Source organism: Ochotona princeps, chromosome 23 (assembly GCF_030435755.1).
Source record: "Ochotona princeps isolate mOchPri1 chromosome 23, mOchPri1.hap1, whole genome shotgun sequence".
In the NCBI taxonomy this organism is placed as follows: Eukaryota; Metazoa; Chordata; class Mammalia; order Lagomorpha; family Ochotonidae; genus Ochotona; species Ochotona princeps.
Window position 1 is genome coordinate 30,992,268 of NC_080854.1, and position 20,306 is coordinate 31,012,573.

Here is a 20,306-nt window from a genome sequence, read left to right on the forward strand (position 1 = left end):
TACAGGGAAGCTCTGTACTGTGTGGGTGTCAATCTGATTGGAGAACAAGAGCCTAAAAACCCCTGACTTTTGTTGCTCAGCACAGTGGCTGCTGGAGCGTAGCAGGAGCTACCATCACCAAGCTTGGGCAATACAGACATGTCCTAATATCCTACAGTTGGGTCCAGTGTGATTTCTCTCACACTCCGCAACACAGACAGTGAACAATGAGGGGTGTCCTAACGCGTTTTGCGTCATTATACCAGAATGACTGAGCTGGTCCTACGTAAAGGGAAGGTTCGCTCTGCTCATGACTCTGCTGTCTGCATCATCACCAGGCAGAACAGTGGAAGGGGACGCAGGCAGGTGCAAAGGGGGAGATCACTGGGAAACTTGGCTTTCTTGCAGCCTGCTCTGCAGATCTCTGTGACTCCCAAGAGCCAGGTGGTCTTTCTGAGGTCTGGTCTGTGTGACCTGATTACCTCCCATTCAGCCTTACTTCTGTGAAGTCCCACCTTTAACACTGTCACGTTGAGGATAAAAGCTCTGACACACAAAGCACAGCCACGAGTTTAAAAAAAAAAGTGGCCAAGCAGCAGTTTAGGGAACAACTGGGATAGGACTAAAGTCATACATACGTGTATTTATGAAAGGGGGAGAGCACAGGCAAACGCCCTCATCTACTGGCTCACTCCTGAGAGGCACACAAAGGCCAGGCCTGGGCCGGGTCGGAGCTGGGAGCTGGGCACTCAATCCGGATCTCCCCCTCAGGTGGCAGGCACCTGCTAGGCAGCAAGTGCGCAGACAAGTGTCATCCTCACAAGGTCAATTGCCAATACCCAGATCAGCTGTTTGACAATCTGAGAGAGAGAGGATGGAATCACATGGATTGAGTTGGATAAGGAGCTAGACAGGCTTACGATGCAAGAAAGGGGAATAATGGCAGCCACAGGACTTGGGAGTGGTCAGCACGTGGTGCTGAGTACCAGGAGCACAAGAGGATCAGCTAGGGGAGACCAGCCTATGAGCCGCCCACGGGCCGTGGGACGCAGAGCGGAGGGGCTTGAGCCACACAGACATCACAGAGAAGAGCACGCGAGCTCCGAGCAGGCCTCGGGTCTCATCACCAGGGTCTCAGGCTTTCAAGCATTCCTCACTATTTATCTGTTGTATTTATTTGTTACATCCAGCATGGAAATGGATTGCTTTACAAGAACAACAGACCACGTTTGTGTGGGATGTCACTTTTGAAGGCAATCTTGTTATATTTGGAAGTGACAGGGATTTGGTTGGAATTAACTGCCCATCAAAAGCTCTCTGATGGAATAAATTATGTCCCTGGCTCATGTTGCTGAGAAAAACGACAGCTGGCAAAAAGGATCATTTGAGGGTTTTGTCCCTGTTTTATTTTTGTGTTTGGGCTTCAGTGCTTGATGACTGTAAGTGAGCAGGGACACACTTTTAGCTGATGAAGCAAAAAACGATTTGAGAATTGTGTCAGTTGTTAACTTCTAATTTGTGTGAAAGTACCTTCCAAAACTTTCCCTTTCTGTAACTAGTAATTAAACCATTACTCTACAGCAATTAAGTGGTGAGTACTTAATAAAAATGAAGATAACGAAAGAAGACCGGTGCCTGAACATACATTCAGATTAGCAGCAGCAACAAGGGAAGGCAATCTGAATTCAACTCCACACATACACAAAGGGGACCACAAAAACAGGACAACCCAATTGTGTAACTCACTCATGCCCATACATAATTCTCCCTTAAGACAGGGAGACGCGCTAATCAATAAGAGAACATTGTGTCGATTGTGGGTTAATTTTTACCACTCAGCAATAGACCTGCGATGGAGCTGTTTGAGTGTGTTTTCTTTTGAAAATCCAACAGTCCATTAGCTTGATGTCTTTGGAAAGAAGCAGCAGAGTTTGCCCCAGAGAAATGCCCCCACTGTAGCACTAACATCCTCGTCCCTCCATCACCTCTCCCAGGCGAGAGCTCGCCATTTTCGCCCAAGCGTCTTTGCCAATTGGGAAACACAGTTCTCTTAGAGAAAGCACTTAACTTCTAAAGCAAGGCAACCAGGGTGGGGGGATTCTTAGAAATCTATCGATTTTAAATACTTGCCTTTCTTGTCCAATCTTGTCAAAGCCTGCGTTTAAGTAACAGGGTCCTTTGTAACAACCGATGAAGCCCCAAATACTTAAGGTTTGGTATCCTGCTTAGAATACTTAAACTAGCATGCAATTTGCTGTTTGTTAAACAGTCTTAATGCTACAGTTTAAAATTTTTCTTTTTTTTTCTTTGAAAATGGGCTCCTTTATAGAAAATCTGATGAATTCTGACAACCCAAAATGGTGATTCTTAAACCCTGTGGGGAGTCGCGGACCGCATGCGTATGAGGGGCCACAAGATGGCGGCTGACCGAGGGTCAGGAGGCGGGATTTGCCCCGCCAGGCAGGAAGTCACAAGGATAGGCTAATGTGCTCCCGCTGCGATTGCTGGCCTATCAGATAGCGCCCCGTGGACCCACGGGGAGAAGTGATTGGAGAACTTTATATAAGCAGCCCGCTTTCCGCAATAAACCTTTTCGTTTGCCCTCCCGCCTTTTCGTTTGGCTTGTTTTTGTTTGGCTTTTTCCTTTGCCTCCCTTCTTTGGTTCGCCTGCTCCTTCTTTTTGGTTCGGCTTTTTGTTTGTGTGTGTGTGTGCGTTCGGTGGGTGTGTGCCGGTTGCCGTGCGGTGGCGGTTCTTGTTTTTTTCCAGGCCCTCAAAATTTCTCATTTTAGTGTTGCTACAGGGCTGCGACAGTACCTCTGGGTGCTTATTAAAATGCAAATGCCCAGGCACTCCAATGCCGCAGAGTCGCAGAGTCCACGACTGGGTTTCAGACAGATTTTCACTGCCAGGCCTGGGGTGTGTGGGGGGTCATTCTAAAGCTGATATAGGAACCAGTTCTGTTTTGTTTCCTAAACACTGATGTGAACTTGAAAAGGTGATTCATTAAACTCAAACTCATGTATTTGATCTGAGTCACGATTCTTGAATTTTTGTGTGTTTGGGGTAGGGGAGGGAGGAGAGAGAAATGAGGAGAGGGACAGAAAGGCCTCCATCCTAGTGGTGCACTCCCCAAGCGACAACAGTGGCTGAGGTTGGCCCCATCTGCCATGCGTGGCCCTGCCTCCCAAGATCTGCTCCAACAGGAACCTCCACCAGGAGCCTGAGCCAGGCATCAGGCAAACCCAGGTTTCCTGATATTGGGCGCCAGCATCTGAACAGCTAAGTCTAATGCTCTACCCCCAAACACCTGCCTCTTAACAGTGTATTTTCAGGTTCGCGCGGTCACGTAATGACTAAAGTCCTTGCCTTGCATGCATCGGGTTCCCACATCAGCACGGGGAGCTGGACTGCAAACTATTCCTTTAACCAAGCACTCTGATAAGGCACAGCCTTTCCAAACTGTGTTTTAACTGCTGATCCAAACACTCACCCCAGGCTTGTCGTTCTTTATATGAGTCAAGTTGGGGACAACTATTAATGCTATTGACTTAAATGACTTATAAAAACAGACTACAGGAGGGTGCTACGGTTTTAGGTTTACGGAAAAAAAATCGAGGTGGTGGGGAAAATATGGGAGGGTCTATAGACCCCAGCAACCGCTTCTTAGGGTCACCTATGACAGACACATTGCTTAAATGTGGCACATTTGTTACCGTCGAGGAGCCAGGACTAAAAAGTGGTTAGAAATGACACAGCCAGGATTGCCCAATACATCCCTGGCTCCTCTGACACTCGGGGAACGAAGCCACACGCTCCCGTAAACAAACTCCCTGGTAATTTCTCTTGTAGAGATGCTAGCTGATTAAAGCCATAACGACTATAATTGTTCTACTCCCGGTTTTGAACACAGTGGCCACGGGACTCTGACTAAGCACTTCGCTTGGTGCCTGCGATTGGAGGTATTTATCTTGGCTCCTCCTTCACTTTCCAGCCCGGGCCACCACCTTGGGTGGCTCCACCAGCCGTAGGCGCGCTAACCTGTACGCAAGAACCCTGGCCTAGCACAGCGGGAGCCTGAACTAGCTCGCCCTGTAACTGGGGTGGGGGTCGGGGGGCGGCGGCTTCAGAAGAGGCTCAAGTCCCAGCGAGGGTGACCGGAGGACACTCCCCGACTCATTCTCGAATGCATTAGTTTTAAAGCTGCTCCGCCCCTGGGCGAGCTTCTGTAACCCCAAAGGGAAAACATATGGTGAAAAAGACGCAATGTCAATGCAGTTTCTTCAAGTGTCATAAGAATAAATCCTCCAGAGCGGGCACTTAATGGGAGAGACGGGGCGTGAGAGACCTGGGATAGGGCCCGGCGGCGTGGCCTAGTGGCTAAAGTCCTCGCCTTGAAAGCCCCGGGATCCCATATGGGCACTGGTTCTAATTAGGGCAGCTCCACTTCCCATCCAGATCCCTGCTTGTGGCCTGGGAAAGCAGTCGAGGACGGCCCAATGCATTGGGACACTGCACCCGTGTGGGAGACCCGGAAGAGGTTCCTGGTTCCCGGCTTCGGATCGGCGCACATCGGCCCGTTGCGGCTCACTTGGGGAGTGAATCATCGGACGGAAGATCTTCCTCTCTGTCTCTCCTCTGTGTATATCTGGCTGTAATAAAATGAAAAAATCTTAAAAAAAAAAAAAAAAAAAAAAAAAAAAAGAAGACCTGGGATGGGGCGAGGGGGTGGCCCTTCTTACGGACCCCAGAAGCAGTGACTGTGCAGCTGTTAAGTTCCCTAGAGGCAGCTCTGCCTGGCTAAGACCTAGTCATTCGTGCTCCGCACTGCTGGATACCGGCGCGGCTGTGCCAGATGCACCTCACCACGCTGATGTGACAACCTCTGGGCCGGCTGATGGCCACGGCCCTGGCACTGATGGTCACACACAGGCCGTAGCTCAGCTCCGTGGGCCAGGCGCCGTCGCCTGGGGGTCCCGGTGGGAGCCCTGGGCAGGGTGAGGTTGGCAGGATTGGGCACCAAGTGGTCGGCTCACTCATCCCCTCAACCCCCTGCACCTGCCCGTGTGCTTCCCTTAGGTCCAGACCAAGAGCTACTTTTTGGCAGACCACGTCCTCGTGTACTTCCTCGCATTATGAAAATGGCAGAAGAGCAACTCAACACGGGAAGCCGGCTTCCAGAACGCTCTCGTGGGCCTCTGTCTTCGCTTTGATGTGGCCAGCAGCTCCGCAGCCGCGCGCTTCCTTCCCTGGCGTCCGGTGGGGAGCCCGAAGGGTGCGCGCTGAGCCGTTTCCACGAGATGCAGCCTCCTCTGCGCCAGTGACTGTCTAGCCCCCGGCACGACCACAGAGAGCCGTTGGCTCCGCCGCCCACGCTCGGGTGGAGTGCCTGGGGGACCGCGCGCCCATCCGCTCCTGCAGCCTGGCAGGGACCGGGAGGCGGGGCCGGGCTCCTGGGGGCGTGGTCAGCGGACCTCCGGGGGCGGGGCCTGGGAGGGGGTCGGCGAGCTCCTGGGGCGTGACCAGAAAGCTCCTGGGGGCGGGGCCCAGGGAGGCGGGGTGGGGAGAACTCCTGAGGGCGTGGTCAACAGCCTCTGAGGCGGGGCCCGGGAGGCGGAGCTGGGCTCCTGGGGGCGGGGTCCGGAAATGCGAGGTCGGCAGGTTTCTGGGGGCGGGGCCCTGGAGGCGTGGTCGGCGTGTTCCTGGGGGCGAGGCCGGCAGGCCCTGGGAGGCGTAGTCGGCGTGTTCCTGGGGCGGGGCCGGGGGCGGGGCCCGGGCTCCTGGGGCGGGCCCGGTCCGGCGTGTGGGCGGGGCCGCGCGCCCGTCGGCGAGTCTCGGTGCGGGCGTGAGGCGGCCGAGCCCGGCGCCCGACTGCTCACCGCGGCGCGCCCGCACGGGGAGAGCGCCTGGGGCTCGCTTTGTGACCGGCCGGAGCGCGCTGGAAAGGAAGAGGAGGGCTGGGTGCACTCGCCGACTCCTTGGGGAGCGGGAAGCATGTGCAAGCAGCTGTGCCCCGGAGCTTGCGAGCGCACCGTCCCGAAGTGAGAAACTCGGAGGAAGCGGAGACAAAAGGCTGCCCTTGGGACGGATGAGTTAGGGACCGGGGTCCGGACGAACAAAAGGGGCCGACTTGGAGCAGGGGCCCGGGGGCCCGGCGATGGCCGCGGGGCGCCGCCGGCCGTGCCGCGACTCGCCCCGGGGTCCCCGGACCTGACTTCCGCGAGCCGGCGCCGGCCAGCGCGGAGCGCGCGCCACAATGGACAACTTCTTCCCTGAGGTGAGTGCCCCGGGCCCTCTCCCGCGCCCCTGCGCTCACGCACCCCACCCGCACACACACTCACCCTTTCCTGGAGCTCGCGGTGAGTAAGTCGGGCGGGTTTCGCTTGGCTCGGTGCGCCCGGAGGTGCGCTCCCCGTGCGCGGGCGGCCCGGGCCGGGCAGGTCTGCGCCCCGACGCCGGGGGTCGGGTTCTCCCTGGGACCTACGCGCTTTGCTCCCACAGAAGGTCTGCTCTGGTATTTCCTTTGCTGAACGTGCCGGCTTCCTGTGCGGGTGCCGAGCCCGCTGGAACCTGGGGCGGCGGCGATCCCTGTTCCGCCGGCCGGAGCTGGGGCGGGGGGCACTGTGTGGGTCCTTCCTGCCCTCCCCAACAAGTGCCCGAGGAGGGGTCCGGCTAATTCCAGAGAATGGGGTGCATAACAGGAGCCCTGCTGTCTGCTCTGGGCGAGTTTGGGGAATTTGCGTTCCTGGAGGGTACCCGCTGGTGGTTTAGGAGATGAAACAAACCGACCGATGCTCTTTTGGGGGTCGCAGAGGGCGGGACCCTGCAGTTACTTGAAGGTTGACTTGGGAGCTTGGGAAACCTTTTTTTTTTGTATCCCCTCCTGGATTCGAGAGTTGCTGTGGTTTCTTGGCTCCCTTTCCTTTCTTGGTTTTGTTTATTTAATAAATTCTGTTTAAGTTTGAGGTTTGAAGTGGCTTAAAGTAAACTGAGTTGACTCGAGGGAGACGAATGGAGCAAGCGGGTGGGGGAGCAGGGACGGGTGTCAGGCTGCTTTGCGCTTCCAGCTCAGCCTAGGGCTCTTCCAAAGCACGTTGGTGGGTTTTGCACAGTGTCCCCTGACCTGCTGTGTTTGAGTTAATTGGATAGAATCCTTCAAGTCCCTCTGCTTTCATGGCGTTCTCAGACAACTGCTGATGTCCCAGGTGACCAGTAAGTCCCTGAGTGGTAGGGCTGTCTTGTTTTTCCAAGTGATGTGCCCGATACCCAGCCTTGGTTGAGGTGGACTGGCAAGGCATTGGTGATCCATCGTACGTGTTCTCACTTGTTCAGAGAAGAGCTGGGTGCAGTTGTGAACTGCTGGTGTTTGGTACTCCACTGGCCTCTGTTTTCATGGGTATAAGGAGGCAGGGGACTTTGTGGGAGTTGGAACTTGTCCCGTTGTGTCAAGAACCGGTGAGCTCCTGTGTTTGCTTTCAGCTGTTAGAAAACTTGAGGCTCTGCTGCCAGGGCTGTGGTGCTTGACTTGGCTTTTGTTTCATTTCTTTTGATGTTCTCGGTACTTTAGGAAATCTGATGAAGACATGGAGTTTGTATGGGGGGGGGGGGGATTGTGGTCCACCTGGAGCCTGGCAAGAGCGCTGCCCCCTAGTGCAAGTGGGGAGAACTTGAGGCCGACAGCCACAGCTGCCTGGCATGGCAGTGAGCTCTGCGGCTGAAGCCAGGAGGACCCTGCATTTTGCACTCGGTATGGCTCAGTGTAAGGAGGCATGGCTGCTGGATTTATTTCAGTGGTGAATGTGATGTTGAAATTGTTCTTTAACCGTTGTGTGCGCCATCCTTGGCGTTTCTTTTGGGTGAGAATCTTCTTAGTAGATGTAGAGACGCAGACGCACGGTGCCCAAGGTTGAAGAGCTTGGTGTAGGGTCAAGGGCCTTGTATCTTTGCTATCTGTCACCCTAGTGTTTCTCAGAAGTTTTCATTCAGTCAAGGTTGGACTTTGGTCTGGTGTCGTATTGGTGTTACCGTGTTAATTTTTCCATCAGCCTTCTGCACTCCGTCCCTGGACATGGTTCCTTTGAATGGAAAGCAAGCAGTGGTGTGTTAGCTGGGGATTTGCTCCCTCCGAGCAGAAGCTCCTTTTGTTAAGCTGTCCAGTGAAGAAAATGTAGTGTCTTGTTCAAATGGATACAGTAAGCGTGAAAGACTGAAAGAGACGTATTGCCAAGCATAGCTCACTTGTAGGGCCTCCTTGTCGCTAAGCAGGGGCCTGTGGTTCTTTGTTAACTTTTCCCATCATGGTTTAGTCCTAACAACCTGTTGCTGGTGAGTAGCTGCTTGATGCTACTGCTAGAAGTTAGAACGGTTACATAGGAAGGTGCTGCACGTCTTGGCTTTATGCACACAGAGCCAAATAATGACACAGCCAATTCACAGACCTGTGGTTCCTTCTGAACCCTGAATTCTTTGTTGTTAGGGCTGTCCTGTAGAGCAGCCCTAATGGGCCCTACCTACGACATGACAGTAATCCCCCCAGCCCACGTTGTTGTGATAACCCAGCGCGATCACTGACTGAAGCCCCGGGCCACGCCGCTCTAGGTTGGGAGTGTGCAGCAGCTGACGCGTGTGTTCATTCCTGGGCGTGCTGCAGACACAGCTTTCCTGTCGGCGCTTGCCCGCTGGATCAGGGCTCTGTGGCCAGTGGGGCGCTGGCGAGGTGTGTGCCAGTCAGCGGCTGCTGCTCATTCAAAACACGCTCCGGGATTGGAGAGTGAGCCCGCCCAACTCCCCAATCCAGTTTCAGTTTCTTCATGGCCTTCATTAGATTTTTTTATGACTTCTCCTGAGCTAATTATGTGTGCACTTAAGGGGAGAGGTTTGTGTTTTCAGCATTTTCAAGGTAAGTTGTTAAAAGAAAGTTTACTTCTGGCCAAAACTTAGTATAGGTTTGTCAGTAAGCCGAAGGAGTTTTGAGAAAACAAGCAGTCAGAAGGCTCAGCGAGCCGGCCAAGTGGCGAGACTGCTGTGTGCACTTGGTGGTGTTTTGAGGTGGGTCCTGCTTCTGTGTCCCCAAGTACAGTGCCCGGAATACAGTAGGGGCCAGTAAGCAGCAGATGAACTTGGCATTGCTGTTTTCTGTTTTGGGCATAGGTGTGGCATGCTGGCTGTTCCAGCACAAGACCTTAGAGACATAAATGAGCACTCTGGCTTTCAGAATAAAATGTCCGCAAGTTAGACTTCATAATCCAAATATAGAAAGCAGGTATTAAGACCTCAAGGGATAAATTGTCAGTGGGAAGTGCACAAAACGGACTGTTCCTCAGAGCGGGCTCTCTGGGTTGGAGCACACTGAGCTCTAAGGATGTGCAGAGGAAACACCCGCCTCTTTCACTTGCCTGAGAGGGCACCTGGTTGCTACCTGGAGTTGTTCAAATTGCTCTTTGAGTCTGAAAGAGCGTCCCCACGCCTCACTTACCCGTAGCATGCTGTTTGTTTGTGATATTATCCACTGACCTTTGTTAGACAAGAGTGGAGAGTTGGGGCAGCCCTCCCCGGCCATTTCAGTGTGGAAAGTGGTGGCCTGAGGGGAGGGGGCAAGCACCCCAAGGTCACATCCTGGCAGGACATCAGTTAGCTCTTGTTTGCCTTTTGGCCTGGTGGAGTTACAGTGTCTTGCCGTTTCTGTGTAATTTCCCCCGAAATTTCTATTGTCAAGTGCTCAGCCCCCCTTCCCGGGCCCTGTTGGGGACAGCAGAGCCTGAGGGGCAGCTGCAAGCTGGGGGCAGGGCAGCTGCTGCTAGCCCGGAGCCTGGAGCAGAGCGGAGGGGGATGCCCACTACCCCTGCCCTTCTGGCGGTCTCCCTCTCTCCTCCCATCCAACTCAGGCACGGACCAGCCTGGCCGTGATCTTCACCCTTTAACCCAAAGGGCTGTGGGATACGGGGCGGGGGTGCGGGGGGGGACTCAGAGTCCCCTCGGAGAGTCCCAGCTGTACCTCTGCTCTTCTGCAGTGACTGAGGGGACACAGGAAACCTTATGACTCATGGGCTTCACGGAATTGGATTCGGCGTAACTGATACCATCATTTCTGTCTAATTTGCAGGGAACTTTAAGGAGTGAGCCACAGGGAAGTGTGTGTTCAGCTTGGTACCTCTTTGCCTTTCTTAAATGTGAGAACCCCAGCCCCTCTCCTCTCACACCTGTGGGCTCCCAGCCCAGTTATCTGGCCTCCTTGGGCTTTTACTGTCTGGTCAGTAAGTGGACATAATAGTGTCTGCCTTGCATGGTTATTAGGCGAATTCCAGATAAGGTTTACAAAGCTCTTGGCACACAGCAGGCGAGCAGCAGTGAAGGGTTGGTTACAGTAACTGGGTTTGGAAGCCACAGCCGTGTAGCCTTGGCTGGTGGCTGGAACACCAGTGCCTGGAACAGAGAAATCTCAGCCCTGGGACTGTGGTTCCCAGGCCCAGTGTCCCGCATTGGGTTGGTAAGGTCTGCTTTCTCCCGTTCCTGATGGATTTTATGTTTGCAAAATTTGGCCTTCAGTGTGTCCTGCCTGCTGGGTAGACTCAAGTTCACGTTCCTCGGGTCAGTTTTCAAGACTGGCTCACTGCTGTCCCCTCCCACGAGTTCTGCAAGGATCTGTTACCCAGTCCTCCTCCATGCCTTTGTGCCTTCACCCCAAGCTGCTGATCGGGTGTCCTACCCGCCCGACTCCTGTTTGGGACTGTCTGACAGGTGTTGTTCCCTGTAACCCTTATTCTCTCTCCTCTGAACCCAGCTCTTTCTTAGTTTAGTGTGTTGGGAGGAATTTTCTTTGTGGAGGCTTTGTTCTTCATGTCGCTTGTACTGCCCTTGTCCACATGAGCAGGGCCTCAACAGCTTTGCATCTTAGAAATAAAATCTGTCAGCTTGTTTCCCCTGCAGGGTTCTCCAGGTTGATGGCGGATTCTTATACACATAGACTATTTTCCCCTTGGAGTGAGAGGAGACGCGTTTCTAACTTTGCCCCTTGATTGGGAAGCATTGCATAGCTCCTTGATGAGAGTAAAGCATGGGATGTTTGTGGATATGTGTGCCTGGAATTTGCTAAGTACTTTACACTCGGTAACTGATCTGATTCTGTTACTGACCTGTGAATGAGACTGTATAACGATACCTACTCGCTAAAGAAAGTGCGGGACAGAGATGTTAAGTAACTGGCCCCGCGTCACACAGCTAGAAGGTGACTGTCAGGATTTGGACCCAGACCGGCTGCCTAGGAGCCTCAGAGAGCCCTGTGCTTTTCCAGACCCTTCGATGAGGTGCGTCAAACCGTAGGTAGCTAGCAAATCATTTTCAGGTTGAAGACTTCACTGTGTGGAAGTTGGACAAAGTAAAGGGCGCCACGCCCCAGAAACACGGAAATCCCAGCAGGAAAATGTTGTTTGGCTTTTGCACATGCTGTTAATTTGTACTTGGTCTGCTTTTTACTTAGGAAAGACAAGTACCTTCTGTTCCCTTGTAAAATGTGGTTTCTGAAGCTACCAGCCCAACCTCAGAGAGGAGAGTGGGAAGGAGTCCAAGTCAGGCCTTAAGGAAATCAGCTTTCTGAGAAGTGCTCATCGTATCAGAGGGGCAGGATTCCCTGTCCCTGCAGTGCTCACCGGCAGTCACTGGGGTGTTCTTCATGGTTTTCCGGAGCTCCCTCAGTGAAGGGTCCCACTTCTCCCCAAGCACATCTCTGCTCCGGAACGGTCATGTTGGCTAATGTCGTCCTGCTGCAAGCTGTTTGGAACGTGTATCCACCAGGACTCTGGTAGGGAATATGAGTCCCCAGTTTAAACCTGGCATCTGCTCTCATGACATCATTGCTGTCTGACTCCGGCAGTTGCAGTGGTAAGAGTTCCTGTGGCCCAGCCATGGCCCAGCGTGGATCGGAAGTGTACAGGCGTTGGACAGGCGGAAGCTCCAGCTTTGCCCCAGCTTTGCAATCTGCTCTTCAGGATTAACATCCTATCTGTGTAAAAGCATCGTGAGGGGCCAGTGTTGTGGTGTGCGAGTTAAGCTGCTGCCTGCAGTGCTGGTATCGCATATGGATGTTGCTTCAGGTCCTAGCTGTTCCGTTTCCGATCTAGCTCCTTGGAGTAGAGCAGAAGATGACACAGTCTTTGAACTCTGGCTACCCACATGGGAGATCTGGTTGAAGCTCCTGGCTCCTGGCTCCTGGCTTCAACCTGACTATTGTGGCCATTTCAGGAATGAGTCAACGAAGGTTTCAGTCTTTACCTCTGTCTTTCTAAGTCTGCCTGTCACAGAAATTTTAAAAAAAAAGTCTTCATAAAAAGGCGTCTTAAATTTGGCAATGAAAAACAAGGAGGGGGTTGTGTTAGAAAAGATGAGAAAAGGTGTACTTTTGCACTTGGGAATAGGGATGCTTGCCTGTTGATAATTTTAGAGTCAGGATTAAATAAGATTAGTGGACTAGCTTGGGATGGAGGCTTTTACTTGGCTGCTTAGCCAACATTGGATCCTAAAAGAATTCCATAATTTTTTGTTTCGAGAGAGAAAAAATACTACTCTGCTCCGGCTCCTTCCCCAAGTGCGCTCAGTGGCTGATCTGGGCTGAGCGGAGCCAGAGGCAGACGGTCAGCTCTCCCGCGGGGCGGAGCAGCGGTTCCCCGAGCCATCCTTGCTGCCTGCCAGGGTCTGCCTGAGCGCAGTGTTCAGAGTCAGGCTTCAAAGCCAAAACACTAGCATTAGGTGTGTTTAACTGCCAAGCTAAATGCCCACTCTCTGCTAATTTTCCTCAGTACCTTTTGTTGGATTATCATTTGGAGGGTCAGTTTCATTGTGAGGCCCCTGCTGCGGAAGGTGTACTTAGCTCTTGGAGGAACGTCTGTCTGTGAGATCTACTATACATGTTAGAACTGTCCTTAAAAGAAGTTCATCCAAGGCCCAGGTGCGGTAGCCTAGCGGCTGAGCTCCTCATCTTGTACGCACCGGGATCCCATATGGGTGCAGGTTTTGATCCTGGCTGTCCTGTTTCTTATCCAGCTCCCTGCTATGGCCTGGAAAAGCAGTCAAGGACCGGCCCAAAGCCTTGGGACCCTGCACTGGGAGACCGGAAGAAGTTTCTGGCTCCTGGCTTCGGATCAGCTCAGCTCTGGCCATTGCAGCTACTTGGGGAGTGTAACAGCGGACAGAAGATCTTGCTCTCTTTCTCTCCTCTTTGTATATCTGACTTTCCAATAAAAATAAATAAATCTTAAAAAAGGAAGTTTATCCAAGGTACCACATGTTCACTTCTGCACATTCAACTCTTGATGCGTTCTTGGTTTTTATTGTTCTCATAACTACTTAGGACAGGATACTAGGACTGTGTTCAGAATTAGGTGTTTTCTTGCTAACTTTGGTGAATGAATTTCCCCTATTTCTTTTACCATATTCATGTCATTCTTAAATTCCTTTCTTCCCTTACTCTTGCAAAGGATATGAATTAACTTCAGAAAGTTTGGCCAATGCCATCATCAAAAGATGAAAGGAATCTCCCTTGGTTCCATTCTCATGTTTCGTTGGGATCCCATATGGGTGATGGTTCATGTCCTGGCTGCCTGCTTCCCATCCTGTGGCCTGAGAAAGCAGTTGAGGATGGCCCAAAGCCTTGGGACCCTGCACCCATGTGGGAGACCCAGAAGAAGCTCCTGGCTCCTGGCTTCGGATTGGCTCAGCTCCAGCCATTGCGGTCACATGGAGAGTGAATCATCATATGGAAGATCTTCCTCTCTGTCTCTCTTCCTCTCTGTATATCTGACTTTGCAATAAAAACAACAACAACAAACACAATTTCTGTGATACTTTGAGCTTGTAAATTGGTGGAAAGGGGCTTAAATATTAAGAACTTTGCACATGAAAACACAGTTTTGGATCCAGAGGACAGAAGCAGGCCCCACGTCATGTTATTTGAACACTTCAAACTTATCCATTCAGTTTATACCCTGGCAAGTAAAATGCCTTCCAGTCCGTCTTCACTGGGCAGAACTGAGAGATGTGTTTAAAGTTGTGGTTTAACTGCCGAAAGCCACCAGAATATCCAGCATGAATGAATTTAATTACAAGTGTACCTGTCTGGGGGTTCTGTTGATGAATGAGCGATGCTTGTATGAATAATGAAGACATCCTCTCTGTAATAGTTTTTCCATTAATTCATTTTCTTGTTCATATTTCAGTAGAATCACTAATTATATGTTTGTCAAGAGTTCCACAATGATTAATGTTTTGTGGACACTAATGCCGAAGTAGAAAAGCTTCCTTGAGACGTTGCGTATCCTCCATTGTGCTCTTGTTAATTTCAGTTTTGAGGAGGTCTGCTTTGCTGAGGCAGGACAGTGGTTACTGACATCATAGCCCACATTCACATGGCTCAGGGCATTCGGCGTGATGGGCAGGTTGTTGTATGGATGCCCACAGCCCACATTCTCATGGCCCAGGGCGTTCGGCGTGATGGGCAGGTTGTCGTATGTGCTGTCCACTTCCCACATTCACATGCTGGGTTAGCCGTGTGGCTCCTCTACTTCTGATGCTACTTCCTGTTAATGCACCCCCTGGGAGGCAGCCGGTGATGGCGCAAGTACTTGGGTCCTTCCTACGTAGGAGACAAACTGGAATTGCCAACGTTTGGCTTCAGCGTGGCCTGACCCCAGCCGTTAGTGGCTGTCTGGGGAGTAAAGCCAGTGTTCTTCCTGTGAGAAGACTCTAGGTGCTTTACCAATGTGAAGCATGAAGAAACTAGACTCACACTGACACTGGCCAACTTACTGTTGCCAAAGAGAGCGCAGGTTCTGAAAACACACCTGGGCAGGTGCTGCGCTGGCTAGTCTCAGGAACAAAAACAAACCCAGAGGGGCATTGATCTTTGCTGGGGAGCCAGGCTGGGTCACCCAGTGTCTGGTGACGGGACTGCAGGAGGCCAGAGCTGAGGTCATCTCAGGATTCCGAAGCTGGCTGGGTGTGTCTGCTCCTCAGCCCTTGTCAGCCTTGCTACCGTGGGCGTGGCGAGTGGATCAGTCTTTGTTACAGGTGCCTGTTCTGTATGTAATAGCATTGTGTGTGTGTGTGTGTGTGTGTGTGTGTGTGTGTGTGTGTGTGTGATTAGAAACGGGCATGGAGAGAGACAGAGAGCTACCATCTGCTGACTCACACTATGGGTGCTCATAAGGTCCAGCACCAGGCTGGGGCTCCTACCAGATCTGAACACTTAAGTCCAGTCTCCTTTGTGAATCACGGAGACCCAGGTACTTGAGCCGTCAGTGTTGCCTCTGTGAGTACTGGTTAGCAGGAAGCTGAGTTGGGAGCGGAGCCAAGGGTGGAACCCAGACACAGCAGTGTGGACTGGGGGCATCTTAGCTGCCGGGCTTAACTGCCTGCTTTGAGCAGTGTCCTTGGATCTGCTAGTAGCACTCCCTTCCACCTCCACTGTGGCAGCCAGGTGTCTGTGGGCGCCTGGAACTGTCACCCAGTGGGCACAGTCATCCCCAGTTGAGAACCTCATTGTTACATGTAGGTGGCCACAGATTCACCTGGAACGCTGATAGTACTACTCTTCATCCTTAATTGCTTTTCGTCTTTTGAGTGGTGGGGACCAGGTGTTCATCAGTGTTGAAATTTTATGCTATTTGAGATCTAAATCTTCCCCAGGAGGTTTGGGTATTGATAATCATTTTTTTAAAGACTTGTTTATTTTTATTAGATTTACAGAGAGAGGGACCCTACCCCTGTAGGATCTCCCCGTCCCTGCCCTCCAACCCCCAGAAGTTACCTACCCGTTCTCGTCAGTCATTCTGTCATTTCAGAGCGTTTTACAGAGTGAGTGGGACAGTACAGAACCTTGAATAGCCTTTCCGACTTAGGCCAGTCATGGTGCTGCACGTGTCAGCAGTTTGCCCCACTTTGTTGCTGAATGTTGGTCTGTTGTTCAGTTACTTCTCCGCTTGCTTATGTATTTCAGAGTCAGGGAGAGATTGGCTTTCCATCTGCTACTTCATTCCCCCAAATGTTTGCAACAGCTGGAGCTGCACCAGGCCACAGCTGGGAGCTCGGAACTCAATTCAGGTCTCTTATATGGGTGGCAGGGTCCCAACTGCTTGAGCTGTGACCTGCTGTCCCCCAGGGTGCATGTTAGCAGGAAGCTGACAATGGGAGTAGAGCCAGTACTCGAAACAGGCACTGGCATACAGTGTACCTTATCTCAAGTGCTGCCTCACCTGCCGGGCTGAACGCCTGTCCCCGGGGACACTGCCTGCGCAGTGCAAGCATCACCTAGCGTTCTGAGACAGTTACTCGCAGAATCAGTAATTCTTTTTGTCCCGTGATTGTTGAGACCTCACATCCTTATGGCTCTATTTACCTCCTGTAAACAAACACTGTTGGTATCGTCAGAATTTTTCCATGTCCGTCTCTGTTTCAGCTACTTTGAGGTAGACTTGGATGGACTGAGTACACTTAAACCTCCCACTCATCATAGCAACCGAAAGATTCCTATTGCTGGATTCTACTTGAGATGGAAATTTTATGAAATAAAGTGGTTTTTCCTGTCTGGTCTATTAGACCTATTTATTGCTGTGACTATTAAAGTCCTAGTGTATTTTAGCTGTGACCCACAGAACTAGCAGGTGGGGAACTGATGCCTTAGCTTTGCTGTGGGTAAGACTCCCTGGGACACTGAGCAGACGAGGCATTTCTGTTGTACATCAGCATCTGTGCAGGGCCTCGTGGAAAGGGAGTTTCTTTGATGTAAGTCAAGCCTTCTGAGGACATCCAACGTGTTGTTGAATTGGGCAGAGTGTTGGTGACAGGGGTCGTCTGGGCAGAAGATATGACAAGAAGGGGGACCTTTATGCTAACAGTTAAGCACTGATTAAGATGTCTGCCTGCCACGTGGGAGTGTCTGGGTTGGATAGCCGACTCCGCTCCTAACTTCATCCTCCTCATGCGCACTGTGGGAGCAGCGGTGAAAACCCGTTGAGTTCCTGACGTCCATCCGGGACACCTGGATTCAATCCCTGGTTCCTGGCTTTGGCTTCAGCCCAGTCCCGGGTGTTTGTGGAGTGAGTCAGTAGATGGGAACAGACTCATCCCCCTCCCCCAGTGCCTCTGCCTCTCAAGTAAAAAATAAGAATATAAATAAGAAAATATGTGACAAGACAAACCAGAGGGCAAGAGACCCATTCTGCTGGGCCCGAGGCCATGCAGCACAGCGGGTGGTGCTGAGCACAGGCCTGAGGTGCTGTGTGTGCCGGGGTGTGGAAGAGCCTGCCTGAGGCTTTCTCCCTCTCTTTGGTCCTGTGTAGGAGGCATGCCGGTGATGGGGGAGCAGAGTAGAAGCCTGTGAAATAATTCCCACTTGATTCTTTTTTTTTAATGTTTGTTTATTTATTTATGTTAATTAAATTTGCACCCATATGGGATCCCCGCACATTCAAGGTGTGGACTTAAATTCCTACTTGATTCTTACAGGGCAGGTCCTCTTATTGCTTCTGGCCCCAAACTGTGAAAAAAAAAAAAAAAAACAGAAATACGTGTATCTGGCATATGGCAGTGAATAAGTAGAGGAGACAAATCCTGTGACCCTGAATCTGTTTTACTGTTGTACTTCCCCAGGTGAACAGAACTGTATATTCTTACAGCAGTCTCATCTAAAGACTTCTGTATTTATTCATTTGAAATGCAGAGTTACACACACACACACACACACACACACACACACACACACACACACACACACAAGTTCCCAGCTGCTGGTTCACTCCCCAGATGACTGCAGCAGTCAGGTTTAGACCAGGCCAAAGTCAGCCTTGTGAGTGGCAGGGGCCCTGGTTCTTGGGCCATCCCTGCTGCTCCCCCAAGGCCCGTTGAATTGGACAGGAAGTGACTGGGACTGGTGCTCGTGGGGGATGCCAACAGCTGGACATGCAGCATCACCACGCCGGCCACCTAATGCCAAAGTCTGTGAGCCAGCTTCCTGTGTCCTGTCTCTGCTCAAGGCCTCACATCTTGGTCTCTTGCTGTTGAACTCTGAGCTGTTGTTGGTTCTGAGCCCTAGGCTTTTCCCTCCTGGGTTCCATGTTAATGTCAGCTCCAAAAGCTTCTTTTTCTTGATCACTCCTCATGTGAAAAGCATCAGCTTGCTCTAGTCTCTCACTCCAAGCACGTGATGAAAATGTTTCACTGACAGGTAGCTGAGTTGTTACCTCTCAGATTTAAAAGAGATAAAGAGGGGCTGGGTACAGTAGCCTATTGGCTGAAGTCTTCACCTTGAACCTGCCAGGATCCCATGTAGGCGCCGGTTCTAATCCCAGCGGCCCTGCTTCCCATCCTGCTCCCTGCTTGTGGCCTGGGAAAGCAGTCGAGGACTGTCTAAAGCCTTGGGACCCTGCACCCATGTGGGAGACCTGGAAGAGGCTCCTGGCTCCTGACTACAGATCAGCTCAGCTGTAGCCGTTGCAGTCACTTGGGGAGTGAATCAGCAGACGGAAGAGCTTCCTCTCTTCCTCTCTATGTATCAGACCTTGCAATAAAAATAAATAAATCTTTAAAAAATAAAAGAAATAAACGGATTTTGTTTACATTATTTTATTGGTAACACTAATATGTATTATATGTATACTTGTGTGTGTTTGTGTATGCATTTGCACATTTACAGGTAGTCCTGCGGTGTGAGAGCAGCATGTGTTCAGTATAAAGTGCACTTTAAGTCTTGAATGTGGACCTTCCCTGGGCCAGCACTGTGCAAAGTGTTCTCTGCAACACCAGGCAGCTGCCTGCTATCAGGAGGGAAAGCCACCAGTGTCCCACAGTGGGCTGCGTTGCTAAGCTGTGAGATTCCAGGATCAGGTTGGATCAGATCCGTTTTTGACATGGCATTTTCAGCTTGCCATGGGTTTGCTGGGATGTGACCCTGCACCTATGTAAGACATGGAACACTGTGGTTTTCTAACTGTCCCCGTGTTGAATGGGAAAGGAGGCTTCTTACCAAGGCCATGCATGTAGGAGCTTTGCCCGCACCCATCAGACATGTGGATGTTATCAGGAAGCGTGGTCACCTGTTGTGGGCTAAGGAGTTGATTAGTGCTCGTTAGCCTGCGCAGGAACAGGAACTGGGCTTGTGGCTAAGAACACCTAGGCTAATTGGACTCATCTGTATCCACTATCTTGCTACATGAGGATAGAGGGGGAGAGTATATAAGGAGAGGTGAAGGAGCAATAAAGGGAGCCTTCGCAGAGACTTCTACCATCACTGGTCTGCTGGCAGTGCTTCATCCCCAGACCCTCTCCCTGTCCACGTTCTTGGCTCTGCTGGCCAGGGCAAATGGCGCCCAACGTGGGGCACGGCACGAGGGACAATCTGGGGGACCCCTGGACCTATGAAGGTAAGTTTAGAATTAAAAAAAAATTTGCAGGGGCATAAGTGATTTCAGGGACGCCTGGAACTCTGGAGGGGCATTAATGATTTCATCCCCAGACCTTTTCCCCATCTTGGGGCACAAGGGATAATCTGAGGGAACCTGGAAATCTGGAGGTAAGCTTGGAATTAAATATTTTGCAGGGGCATAAGCAAAATTTATCATGGGGCAAGAACTCGCGAAAGTGCAGTTGATTAAGGGAATCAGAGATCTGCTCCAGTCACAAGGCACCAGGACTAAGCTTAAGGCCTCAGAAGTTCGTTGAAACTGTCTGCAATGTATCCCCATGGTTTGCTCTCCTTGTAGCCTCCTTTTTTTCTCTGCTGCTTGGTAAAAAATGCTTTGTCATCCCCTCAAGCGGTGGTGCAACCCTTCCTTGAAAACTTATCCCTAAGAAGGGGCAGGGAGCCGCAAACCAGAGTAAGAAGACAGAGGGGACCCCAAACCAGGGTAAGAAAAAGGAGAAGGAACCCCAGACCAGACAAAGTCTGGAGAAACTGTGCGAAGAAGATTCGCGGTCCTTTTCTGAGGAGGAGGAAGGGGAAGAGGATGGAAGTGAGTTTGCTGAGGATCCTCCACCCATAAAGAGTGTGCCAAGCAAAAACCTTTTGGCTAGCACAGAGCCCTCTGCGTTGCCTGTGCCATCGGCACCATTAGAACTGGGTGCAGCTGTGAAAGATTTACAGGAGCAACTTCAGCATCTCTTCTTCAGTTGAGGCAGAATTAGCTATAGTCCCAGACAAAATACAACTTGTTTCTCCATTTAATTATTTGGGATTTCAGCTTTTTCAGAATTGTGTTAAAACCCCCAAAATTTCCATAGCCCAGATGTTTTTAGCCATCTTTCAAAAGGCATCCACTAATTCAAAAATATCAAAATCTAGGATTTC

At 51.4% G+C, this 20,306-nt stretch overlaps 1 protein-coding gene across 1 annotated transcript in view; it reads left to right on the plus strand.

Moving 5' to 3' along the window:
* Positions 1 to 5,792: 5,792 nt before the first annotated feature.
* The window catches only part of MYO10 (myosin X), a 201,656-nt gene continuing 187,142 nt past the window's right edge, over positions 5,793 to 20,306 (plus strand). Inside the window, exon 1 of the mRNA XM_004583754.3 lies at positions 5,793 to 6,254. Coding sequence (XP_004583811.3) covers positions 6,234 to 6,254 — 21 coding nt within the window. The 5' untranslated portion in view covers positions 5,793 to 6,233. The remainder of the gene's footprint in view (positions 6,255 to 20,306) is intronic.